The following is a 12,663-nucleotide window of genomic DNA, read 5'->3' as shown; positions in this document are numbered from 1 at the left end:
TATGGATGGACATGGAAACCGTGCCAGTAGTGCACAGGTAAGTTACCCACCACCATCCTGGGCACTGCCTAGGAACTTGGTTTACTTCTTTTCCTATTTAACAGGATAACAAAAGCACAGCCACACAGTGTAGGAGTTTCTCCTTAAACAGTGCTATTGTCTGCAGATGAAGCAGGGCCAACGCTTGTTTCAATTCCCTCAGAACCCTCTCTCTGAATGGGTTTCTTGTGCCCCTGATTATTGTTCAATCTCTCCTACCCAACCCGGTGTACACACGGTTCCGGGGCTTGCTTTTGATCACGCTGGCTGCAGGACACTTGTTCCTCCTGTGAACCCTGCTCCTTTGTTCCTGTGAGTGTGCCACCCACGGGGAAACCTTTGTCCAAATAATCTCAGATTCCCTGAAGAGCGAGAGCTGCCAGCTTTGCTTTCTAGTTGAAGTGACAGCAAGGAACATACAGATTTATTCTTCTATTCGCTGGTGGCTTTCTATTCGTGTGTCCTCGGATCAAATCAAAGTGTCAAAACAACATCCTCGGCACTCCAGCGGCAGCTCCTGCCCACCAGACGGACATGTGAGGAGCAGGTATTTTTAGCAGAAAAGAATAACCAGCAAGGGTCGTGTAGCAAAGAAAAAAACCCAAGACAATGGTAAGAAGAAACCAAGGCACTTCTACTGGAACCTGGGAGGATTGGTATTACACCAGTCACCCCTCTGCCCCAGGAAGAAGTACAGAAAGGGACAGGAAGATGTGGCAGTCAAGTTCCTGGCTCTGTGACAGTGTTATTAGAATGCTCTGAGCCCTAAACCCTCTTCCTGGGCGGTTTTTAATTCTGACTCTGTGCTAAGCATTAAGCACTATCAGAGCATGCAGGAAAGAGCCCTAGAAATGTGCTGCTTGAGCAGGAGTGCCCGGCTGAAGTCTTTCTCTGCTTACATGATTAATCTGTCTCTGAAGAGCAGCTATTACACACTGGGACGGTGTCTGGACAGTTGTGTGACATCTTCTGTGCAGGATGCGAGCGGTGTGGATGACAAAGGCACGCAGCCAGCCCTGTGGAGAGGTGGGAGATGACTCAGAGCTGTGGCATCGCGTAATGGAGCTGCTCCTGGAAAACCTGCTTCAAAAGAGTCGGGACACAGGAGATCAGCAGCGGTGCTTGATGGAGGCAATACCTGATGTAGGAAGTACTTAAGCAGATTGTAATGAGGATGTGGGTTCATTACCGGAGCCTCCCAGGGCTGATAACGGAATCGCTCCTGTTACACTGCGGTCCCCAGATGGAAGGAATGCGTAAGAGCGCGCCGCACCGGGCCACTGGAGCCGCTGTCCTAGCGTGATTCCTACCAATGGAACAATATTGCTTGCTGTTGCATGAACAGAACATGTCTCCTCTGATTGTTTTTTCCTGCTCTTTTGAAGATAGATGCTGTCTGAGGATCCCCAGTGGTAGAAGGTCCTCTCTGAGGTGCAGTTACAGCTCTTTACACATAACCTCTGGCACTGGGAACCAGTGGTAAAAACCAATAAATCCAAGTGGGAATCTTCTGGCACAGAGTTTGCTCTGGTTCTGAAAGAATTCGTGAGAGTGGACAAGAGACTGACCTCAATAGCCTGTTCCATGGCCCTGCTCCAGGGTGCCTCAGCTGTAATTATCCTTTTTTAATTCAGGGAGCTACTGAAGTGTGATGAGATTCCTGCAGTGGCTTAAACTCCCCCTCCTGTAGGATACCAGGGAAAGAGACGCCTCTTCAGGAAAATGCTGATGGCTTCTTGCTCTGCTAAGAAAATGCCACCTGGCCCAGCTGCCTTCTCCATCTCAGGTGCTCATCCATGGGCATGTGCCTTTGCTTGGACTAGCTCTGTCCTGGGAGATTTTCTCTGCCCAGAAATTGGCAACTCTTATATGCCAAGAATTAAATTGTTGAGGGGTTTTAAACTTTACGTATTGAATTATTGCAAGACAAGTGACAGAAAGTGAGCAAGAGTTAATTATGTGACAGGGAGAGAAAGTGCCACTGTGCAGCAATCCTTTCAAAGGCAAACAGAAATATTTATAGACTCAGGACTGCACAACTTGCTGCGCTCTCACTCGAGATGTGCTACTGATTCACAGGGCAGCACTTTTGGATGGGGCTCTGGTGTGGGCCACAGCTCTGCTGAAAGGTAGGTCTCACCTCAAGCTGCGTTCAGAGGCAAGTGCTAACGAGAGAAAATCTGGTAGGATTTTGTCAAATCAGGGTTTAAAAACATCCTGGTGATGTCCTCTTTTCAGTCCCTCGGTGGAATTCCCTTTCTTCATGGCTGGCAGAGCAGCTGTGAGTGCTCACTGAGGTGACCCCAGTGCACACCACACCACCAGCTTTGTGGGGACAGTGCCTCAGCCCCTCCGGATTTGGGGCACACGCACAGCTTGTGCAGGTGCTCATTTCTTGGGCGATTTCCCACCACACCACAATACTTCTGTTCCATTCTGCCTTCCAAGCAGAGCTGCACAGCACAGAAGCTGGGAGAGGAGACAAACACGATCCTGAGATCAAACCCGATGAACATCTGCAAGCAGCCACCCCGCAGTCACCCTCCTGTGGGACACTGCCTGCCCTTCCTCACTGCTCCCAAGGGTTAGCCCGTGCAGAGCCACCCTTGGTGGGCACAGCCTCAGCTCTGTGCCCTCCACAGCCCTGGGCCTGGCCCGGGATACTGTGGCTATTTTCAGGGACTGACTAATCCTGATGGGAGCAGGAAGAATCTGCTGTTACCTGCAGAGGACAGAGGGAAGGAGATAATTCATTCCCATCCCCAAAGCAATCCCTGCAGGCAGGTTTTGAGTCAGATTTCCAATCATCTGCTTTTGGAGACCACCAAGCAGGTTTAAAAGAAATCTTTATATTTTTAGCAGTAACATAATAGTGGTGGAAATTTAATAAAATTCACCATCAAATATTTATCCCATTACATCGGCTTAAGTAATTTAAGATGCTGAAATCAACATGGTGGGTTTATATTTAATGAGCCTTGTGTAAAACAGCCACTTCCATCCTTGTCAGGTGTGTAGAGAAGACACTTGCATTCACTCAAAGAATTTTTATCTCCCCAAAGATATGGTGTTAAATAATGTACAACACTCACCAAAATGTTACCTGTCACTGGTGGAAAATCAGGCTGGGGCTCGGTGAGCCTGATGTTCACTGGCATGTAGGACAGAGGAAGGGCATTCTTAAATTATTATTATTTTAAATCTAACTAAGCAAATTATGCTGAGAGCAGCCTGGGCTCAGCTTTTGGATGAAGTTCAGCCTTGCTGAGTGCGGTGTTCCCAGCCTGTCCCTCTGACAGCTGGGCAGGGTGGCAGCGCCAGGACCAGGCTCAGCTACCTGCAGGCAGGAGGGACTGGAGGAAACAGAGAGAAGCTGTTTGTTCCTGAGATGCCCTGTTCCAGCTGGGAGCAGCACACTCAGAGCTGCAGAACACAACTGCTCCAGCTCCCTGGGGTGCCTAGCAAAGCAAGCAGGCAAAATCTGGGTGTCTCTCCCGTGGAGACAGGCTGGGAGAACTGGGGGTATCCAGCCTGGAGAACAGGAGGTTCTGGGGAGACCTTAGAACCCCTTGCAGTGCCTAAAGGGGCTCCAGGAGAGCTGAAGAGGACAGTGGACAAGGGCATGGAGTGATGGGACAAGGGGGAATGGCTTTCAACTAAAAGAGGGGAAATATAGGTTTGATTTTAGGGAGAAATTCTTCCCTGTGAGGGTGGTGAGGCGCTGGCACAGGTTTCTCAGAGAAGCTGCAGCTGCCCCAGCCCTGAAGTGTCCAAGGCCAGGTTGGACAGGGTTTGGAGCAACCTGGGATCGTGAAAGGTGTCCCTGCCATGGCAGGGGGTCGGAACGGGATAAGCCTTAACGCCCCTCCATCCCCAGCCATCCTGCGTGTCCCTGATTTGGGCTCCCGGCAGGACGTAGACAGGCTTGGTGGGGGCTGAGCCTCTCCCACGAGAACGGAGAGAACTCCTTGTCTCTCCCACATCCTTTATCTCGCCACGTCCCCCCGTATCTCCCCGTGTCGCCCACCCTGCGTGTCCCCCCGTGTCCCCCGTGTCCCCGAGTCCACGAGCGGCGCGGCCACACCGCCGGTCTCACACTGACCCCCAGCGTCGGGCGGCGGCTGAGCCCGAGCTGCTGCCCCGTCCGGGAAGTTCGATGGGAATGAAACCCTAATTAAACCCTAATTGGAGGCTGTAGCGAAGCGACGCGACAAAGCGGGAAGCGGAGGGGCGGGAGCGCCTGTTCCCACGGCTACAGTTACTGCAGCCGTTCAATTGAGCCAGGAAAAGGTTTCTGTAGCTGATGCTTTTTTAGAGCCAGGCCAAGTTGCCAGTAAATCATTAAAATCCTTGTAATCAGTCTCCTGGAGCAAAGGTAAGGATTTGGGAGAGGGAGACGCTTTGTGCCGGGAGAGATTTACTTGTGGTTTGTGAAACACTTTAAAAATCAATATGCCAGGGGCAAGAGGGGCTTAGGGAGGGCAGGAGACCTGGGGCAGGTGGAATTCACTGGGCAGTGTTTGAAGGTGCCTTGGGAAGGATTTGCCAGGTAAATACTAGAGATGGTTACAAAAAGTGCCTCAGTAGCAGGGGGACAAAAGCATGAGCAGCACGGCTCCAGGCAAGGGTTTGGGGAAGAGTCCTGGCAGGGCTCCAGCTGTACCCATCACAGGAAGCCCAGCGCCAAACAGTCCCTCAGGCAGGTACTGCTGCCCCCCAGGCTGGGCTGGGCTCTCTGCTGTTCTCCGATGTTCCTTATGGTTTGTCATTAATGCATGCCACAGGTTTCCTCTTTGTTGCTCTTTCTCACAAAGCCCACGTACAGCTCTTTCGTGTTAATTAATTTCCTCAGATACTGCCTTTCCATGTTTGGTCCTTGATAAAATACTTGCTAGAAATCCAAAATAAGACTCAAAGAGATTTCTCACATGGCAAGCATAAAGTTTCATTATGTACTGTAAATTGCCTGTGATTTCTGTGTCAAGGCTCACCAGCTCCTGATGTGAGCATTCCTCTGTGATGGAAATGAGGGGTTTATTCCATATGAGTGGTGCAAAGGTCCTCAGGTCAGCAGAGCTCAGGACAGCTGCAACAGAGGGCTGCAGATCCTTGTGAATTCCAGTTCTAGATGGGGTATCAACTCCCAGAGAATTCCCCAGGACACAGTGCCTCTGGGAGCCCAAAAGTGGCAGTTCATGGAATCATGGTTTGGCTTAGAAGGGACCTTGAAGATCATCCAGTTCTAATTCCCTGCCATGGGCTGGGACACCTTCCTTAGACCAGGAGCCCATCCAGCCTCAGTGTTCACCAACATTACCTGAGCTGGCACGACAACACCATGTGATGGAAGGGAACAGCAGCTAAATATTTTTCCTTCAAATCTTCAACACAAGACCAACTCTTCCTGCTGAGGAGGCAGAGGAGGCAGCCAGAAGGACGCAGCAGGGAGCAAGGCTCCTGGTCCTGGTTACTGGGAAGTGGATCTTCCTCCTGCTTTCCCCCCAAAAGAATTCAGCCACTTGAACCCCACCCACCTTTTTCGTGGCAGGAAAAGGCCAGCCAGCTCTCCTGATGGATGGCTGTTCAGTATGACAGACCTCACATTCAACAGTTAACAGCCAGCATGTTTACAGGCAACATTTTTTTTGGCTGCTGTCCCTGGCATGTCAGTCATGTTTAGCCAAATGAACTGGGAGGATTATAACAGACAGGGACACTGGTGCAAGTGACAGGCGCAGAGACAAGTGCTGCAAGAAGCTCATTTGCACATCAAGTTTCACAGCCCGGCTCTCCCTTCCTGCTCCATAAGCTCATCAGCTGCTGCTGCAGAGCCGCCAGTTTTCACAGGAATGATGGAGCTCACAAAACCTTCTTTTTATATTTTTCTTCCCTGCCTGCTTAGACAACAGATTTGAACATAACCCATTTTTTAAATATTGAGAATAAGCCCCCTTTTATGTGGAAATGTGGGTTTAATGTAAATAGCTCGTGCTGCTCTGATTCTCTCAGAGGGCTGTTGGCTGTTGGCAGTCCCCCTGTTGCCTTTCAAGTCACTTGGGAGTCACTGCTGCTGAGATGGGGATGGATCTCAGAGGGATCCACAGTCTCTCCTGGGTGCTTCCTGCGCTATGTGACAGTTTTTATCTCAGCCACATTTCAGAATACGCAGCAACATCTGAAACTGTGAAATTGTCACCACCTGCCCCCAAAATAACATGGTTAAAGGAGGGAAGAGGGAGAGTGTGACATGAGAGCTCTGGACGGAGCCCTGCCAAGGGAATAGGGAGAGTGTGACATGAGAGCCCTGGATGGAGCCCTGCCATCCCAGCTCCATCCGAGCTGCTGTGTCCCTTGCACCCTGTGTCCAAGGCCACCCCACAGAGCCTCATGTGCTTGTAGTTGTGTACCTCACCCCATGCCAGGTCACCGAAGGCCACAGGACTGCTCAGGGCTTTGCCACCCTCTTCTCAGTGCTCAGTCACATCAGCTTTCCAAGGCAGCATAAAACCCAAGAAACATACAGTGTTGTAAAAAGTATTTATTAGAATTAAATTTTCCTTACTATTTTCAGTTTGTTGTGGAAATTAAAACAAGAACCATGTTTTCCAGCTGCAGAAATGCTGCTTTTCAGCCAGCTTTCGTCTGCGGCTGTTTACAAGACAGTATAAGTTTTCACTGCCTAATAAAAACAATCATCTGTATTCCATGGCTGCAAGCAACAACACTGTGAGAGAGTGGAGCAAGTCAAGGAGGTTTTGGAGAAGAATATGAATTATCTCACCCAGAGAACAAAGCATAGCTGGACTCTGAGCACCGAGGGAAATTGCACAACAATGTGCAGGTGAGTCTCCAAACCTGCATGGTTTAACTGGGGGATTTTATACTTTTGAGAGAAAATGTATTTCTTGAATATCCCCATAGGTACAGTCTTGCCACTTATTTCTGAGATTTAAATTGTTTGCTTCTGTTTTTTAAGGCCAGGCTGAACGGACAAGCATTTAATCAGCCAAGTTGGATGGAGGAGCACAGGTACCACTGAGACTCGTGGGACAAGTCTGCAATGAGCAAGAACATTAAAGGCTGCTATAAAGAAACAAGCTCCTGTGCCCTCAGATGGACAGAATTATAAAAATCCCCACAGAATCCCCAAAGCACTGAATTAACTGGAGAAGGAGCTGTGTTTAATGTGATGGATGAAGCCCGCGGGCCCCATCGTGGGGACGTGGCCATCAGGGCACTGGTACCTGCCATGCTCCCCACAGCACCTCCCTGGGAACATCAGACAGGATAATTACGTACTTAAATCTGGGTGCTTTACTACACAGAAATTCATCTGCTACCCTCAGAGTCCTTGAAGTTAAAGAGGGATTTGAGTTACTGGCATAATTTGTTCCCTGAGGGCTGTGGAAAGCAGAGAGAAGAACATCTGAATAATAACTCTTCGACCACGTCTTGAATGGGAGCGAGCACTGCTCCAGACTGAGACACAATGGGAAGCAAATGATTTCAAATGTTTATAAGCTACATAGCTCCCAGGCAGGATGGGGCTGTGTTTTTCCCCAAGCAGCAGCTAGGAGGGAGGTCAGTAAGTTCCCTTCAGAAACTGTAATTGCAGCCTTCCAATACTTGAAGGGAACTTATGGAAAAGATGAGGCAAGACTATTTACCAAAGCATGCAGTGACAGGACAAGGAGGAATGGGTTTAAACGGATAGAGAGTAGGTTTAGATTGGCTATTGGGAAGGAATTCTTGGCTGTGAGGGTGGTGAGGCCCTGGCACAGGTTGCCCAGAGAAGCTGCGGCTGCCCCATCCCTGGAAGCATCCAAGGCCAGGCTGGACAGGGCTTGGAGCCACCTGGGACAGTGGAAGGTGTCCCTGCCATGGCAGGGGGTGGCACTGGGTGATCTTCAAGGTCGCTTCCAACCCACCCCATTGTGTGACCGGTGACGAGCTGCTTTGGGCTCACTCCGCCAAAGCTTCATTAAAGCGATGCTGTCTGTGGTCCAACCTAGGGGCTGTGGCAGGTGAGGGGCTGCTATGTGTGAGGGGCTGCGGCGTGTGAGGGCCTGCGGCGTGTGAGGGCCTGCGGCGTGTGAGGGGCTGCGGCGTGTGAGGGGCTGCGGCGTGTGAGGGGCTGCGGCGTGTGAGGGGCGTGGGCCCCCCGCCCTCACTTGGTGGGATAAGGCTGCCCTTTGCCCGGAGCCCGATGCCCAGAACCCTTTGTCGGTGCCCGGAGCCCTTTGCTCGGTGCCCGGAGACCGATGCCCGGAGCCCTTTGTCGGTGCCCAGAGCCCTTTGCTCGGTGCCCGGAGACCGATGCCCGGAGCCCTTTGTCGGTGCCCAGAGTCCTTTGCTCGGTGCCCGGAGACCGATGCCCGGAGCCCTTTGCTCGGTGCCCGGAGCCCGCGCTCGCCCCGGGTTCCCTGCTCGGAGCTCCACAAGATGGCGAGCGCGGGCCCGCGCGCGGCCCAAGATGGCGGCGGGCGGCGCGGCGCGGGGCCGGGGGCGCTCGGACACCCGCGGCCCCGCTCGCCCGGCCCGGCCGCGGCCACGGCACCGGGCCCGGCGCTCCGCGGAGACATCACCGGCAGCAGACCCCGCACAGCCCGCGGGGGAAACAGCCGACACGGCGAGCCCGGTAGGAGGGACGGGCCGGGTGGGATGGTGCGGGAGGGAAAGGCCGGGCGGTCACAGAGCGGGGGGATCGCAGGTGATTATTAACGGCTCCAATCTGAGCATCATCATGTGGGAATTATCAGGAGAATTGAAGTAAATTTATCTCCGTTCCTGCTCCTCCCACGACGTTGTTTGTGCCGGTGCAGAAATACAGAGCAGATTTAGCTGCTCGCCGTATTGGGTGATGACGGGCCTGGCATACTAATTCCTATTAGCATCATCCTTAAGAAAATAAGAACATGGTGATTGACCTCTTACGGTGCTAGTTTATTCTCTGAGCAAAGTGTTTTTCTCTTGCTGGTGATGGACTGTACATTGTGGTTTATGTAAGCTGTCTGCTCCTCTTTTCCTCTCTTTACATGCGCTTTCTACTAATTACTTTTCTTAGAAGGTTTGGATCAAAATGCCACTTGTGTGATGGAGCCCTTCTGTTCTTTTGCAAGTAAAGAGATGAGGTGATTTTATTCTTCTTTATTTCAAGTGAGCTTTACAATCTTGTCTTTTTTCTAACAGTGTTCATCACATGAAGCTGCTGAAGGACAACCTGCAAAGAGGATGAAATACGAAGAAAGCAATCTAAAATCAGAGCTAGAGGGACTCACATGTGAAAGTGGAAACCTTGCTGCACTGGGGGAAGCACCTAAAACATCTGATGGGGATGGAGGTTCAGAAGATCCAAGAGACAGCAGTATAATCCAACAGGAAAAAGATGAAAGCATTCCAGAGACTGATGAAGGGAAGCAGGAGAAGGAGCATGGTGTTCCTCTGGAGGCACACACGGTGAAATCCAGCAGTGCCCCATTAAAAATGGGTGGATATCTGCACCACTATCACGTGTTCAGTGAAGAGGAGAGCAGCTGTGAGAGCTTTGACGGGGCCACCTCGGAGGACGCGGATCACCCGCGGAGGCCGATGCTCCTGGAGCACAGCAGTGGCCTCTCGGATGAGGACAGCAACCAGCCCATGCCAGTGCACCGGTTCTTTGGAGATGTTGAACTGGTGAGAGGATGAGTCTGTTCCTGCTTTAGAGCCAGCCCTAATCTGCTTAAAATTTGCCTCAAAACTCTTGGGGAATTTGACCAGTATTGTTGGGCGCTGTACCCCAGATAAAACTGTCTCCATCAGAGATTCAATTGCTTGCCCAGCTAAATTAGTTTCAGGTGTAAAATCTTTCTTATTTAGACTTTTTAGTCCAATTCCATGAGATAGGTATTTTTACTGATAATGACATTATGGAGACACAATATTGTTGGCAGAATAGATTTTTGCTGGTCTTTGGTTCTTTACAGAATCACAGAGCAGCTTGGGTTGGAGGGATCTTAGAAATCATCTAGTTCCAGCCCTGCTGCATTGGGATTGTTTGGATGTTTCTGCCTTCCTCAGCTTTTGAACTGACCCAAGGGCCAGAGCTTTACATTTGAATCCCTTTAACCTGCATAACTTTGGGGCAAGCGATGCTGCCACCTTTTAGGTGTTTCTTGTGGTATTTAGGGAGCAGTGAGGATTTGTTTAGGGAGCCCTTCACCCTCTGCCAATCCTCCTCACAGCAGTGGAAGGAATGCCAGCCCTGAGAGTGCCCGTGGATCTGGTTTGGGCAGACTCCCCTCAAAGCCCCACAGCTTTAGCTTTGGGTTTGTGCCACTGCTCCCAAGCTGAGGGTTGGTTCCTGTGTCAGCTGAGGGGGGATGGGAGCTGGTGGAGGTGGGAGTTCTGCCTCCACAGACTTCCCTTGTTGATTTGATCTTTTCCCTCCAGCACCTCCCAGCAGTTGTGCTCCCCAGCGTGACAAGGAGCAGGCGAGAAGCCAGGAAGCTCCATTTCATTGCAAAGGAAGACGATGAAGATGAGGAGGAAGAGGATGATGTCTGACAACAAACTGTAAACAAATTAAACCCTTCTTCCTTCTCTTTGTGACCACATGGCAGTGGCTGTGTCAGTAACATGAGGTGTCTGTTTGCCTTTTCTCAGGGAGAGAACTGGGAGAGGTTGTTTTGCTGGAATTGGCAGATACAGTATTTCAGTGATTATCTGGGGCAAATACTGAATTTTCAGGGATTTGGAAATAAAGTATAATTTAGCACTTTACCACTGATATTTAAGAAAAAAAAGCCCAGGGAATATAGAAGTTCTTAAGGCTTTTTTTTTTTGTAAATTTGAGCCTCTATCTTGAGAAAGTATTTGGTTTGACTCCTTTTTTTTTCAAAATAGTCAAGAAAAGGATGCTGGAGCAAGGTTATTTTTCTTTTAATTCTGCAATGTCTGTGGCATCCAGGTAACAAAGGAGCAAACTGACTCCCTGATACAGAGAAGGTCAAGGGTCTTGCTCGTGTGGGTTGTTTACAACTAACCCAGGACCAATTAAACCTCTAAAATGCAGTTCTGCTGGCAAAATGAAACGCAGGATGTCAGAGTGGATTCAGTGTGCTCATCTCTGCCAGTTCAGCATGTTTTCATTGCACGTCAGCTCCCCTAACACCCACCCCGTGGTGCTGCCTCCTCCCTCCACCTGCTGTTTTAAGTGTTGTCCTTCGTTGATTTCCAGCTGGTTTCCAGCAGGGATTTTGGAAACAAATGCTTTGGTGGTGGTACACAACAAATACCCTGATGGACAGGGGAAGATTGCTGAGGCTGTGGGGCAGCCCCCTCTGCATGTTTAAAAAACAAAAGGAACAACCTCAGCCCATTCCAGGAACTGTTATTTCACCCAGTGTTTGTGGGAATATTTCTTTGAAAGTGTGATTATGCAATAAGCTTCTAGATATTTATTGTTATAGCTCCTTCTATGTTTCTAAAAATAGAGAGAAAATGTTATCAGCAGATGGTTTAAATAAATATTAATTTCTACAGCTAGAGCTTGTTAAACATTCAAAAGTTGTAAGGCAAACAAATTGCATATGCATGGCATGGTAATGCATTCCCATTTCCACTCCAGCTGATGCATTGTTTCTGTCAAAGATATTTCTTGGCTCCTTTTGACTCTAATTCTGTAACACGGAAAAATCCAGATTTTTTAATTGCATATTCATAGTTCCAGCTCTGTGTTGCAGCAGCTCCTCCCAGCATTCCTTCAGTGCTGTGTTTGCTGCTGGCTCTTTCTAGCAAACACAGTTTCACACACATTCGTTTCCCTTGCAGAAAACATTGTCAGTTTGGGGGACACGTGCCACACAGGTGACACTGGGTTTGTCACCAGAATCCTGCCAGTGCTGCCCTCCCCAGTGTCAAACAGTGCAGAAAAGGAAGCTGGAAGGATCAGTTGCATACAGTGGAATTAGAAATCCCGTGTTAAAAATGTACCTCCTTGCTTTTCAGATTGCACTGTTTGAGAGGGGACTGAGTTTGTTGTTTAAAGTAAATCAATGCTCTCTGTAGCAAAGCTTCCAAGACCTAATTTGGGGCTCAGGCAGAAATATCATTTCCACACAATTTCATGTGGACTAACTGGTCCAGGACCAACACTATGAGGGAAAATAGAGCTTTTCCTAGTTATTTACAGAGCAGTAGAGTAGCTGGTGCTCAATTCATAAACACATTTCCCTTCATGCTTTATCACACCTGATTAATGTCTCGTGCACCTTCATGTACTCACACACACACAGATGTGGGGGCATTTTTTTATTTAAAGTGTTCACACGATTTACACTGACAATCCCAAAAGGTCAGTTGCTATCAGCTGGTATTAAAAAAAATTCAAGTAAAAAATCGAACAATTCCTGATTTGTTGCCTGAGGTAGGAAATATTTTACCGAAGCAATGTTCTCCAAGGCAGTGGGTAAACATTACTGTAAACATGATCATTATAGCTGTCCTTTCTGGTGGTGCATCAAGTAAAACTCAGGCTGGAGGCAGAAAGTGTTAGAAATGAGAGGGAAATCAGCAGGGAAGATGGCAAACAAAGGTGGGAAAAGCAAAAAAAAAAAAAAATGCCATGGCCTTGCTGTTCTTTCT

The 12,663-nt window shown here is 49.4% G+C and overlaps 1 protein-coding gene across 1 annotated transcript; it reads left to right on the top strand.

The window, feature by feature from the left end:
- Window positions 1-8,497: 8,497 nt before the first annotated feature.
- Window positions 8,498-12,417, top strand: C21H1orf174 (chromosome 21 C1orf174 homolog). Its single transcript, XM_038159784.1, has 3 exons — window positions 8,498-8,677; window positions 9,229-9,714; window positions 10,471-12,417. Exons 1-3 carry the CDS (start codon window positions 8,513-8,515, stop codon window positions 10,582-10,584), a joined length of 765 nt encoding a protein of 254 aa, XP_038015712.1. The 5' UTR covers window positions 8,498-8,512; the 3' UTR covers window positions 10,585-12,417.
- Window positions 12,418-12,663: the final 246 nt, after the last annotated feature.

This window comes from Motacilla alba, chromosome 21 (assembly GCF_015832195.1).
Source record: "Motacilla alba alba isolate MOTALB_02 chromosome 21, Motacilla_alba_V1.0_pri, whole genome shotgun sequence".
NCBI classification, from domain to species: Eukaryota; Metazoa; Chordata; class Aves; order Passeriformes; family Motacillidae; genus Motacilla; species Motacilla alba.
The sequence above is the reverse complement of the archived record's forward strand: the minus strand, read 5'-3'. Positions and strand labels throughout refer to the sequence as shown.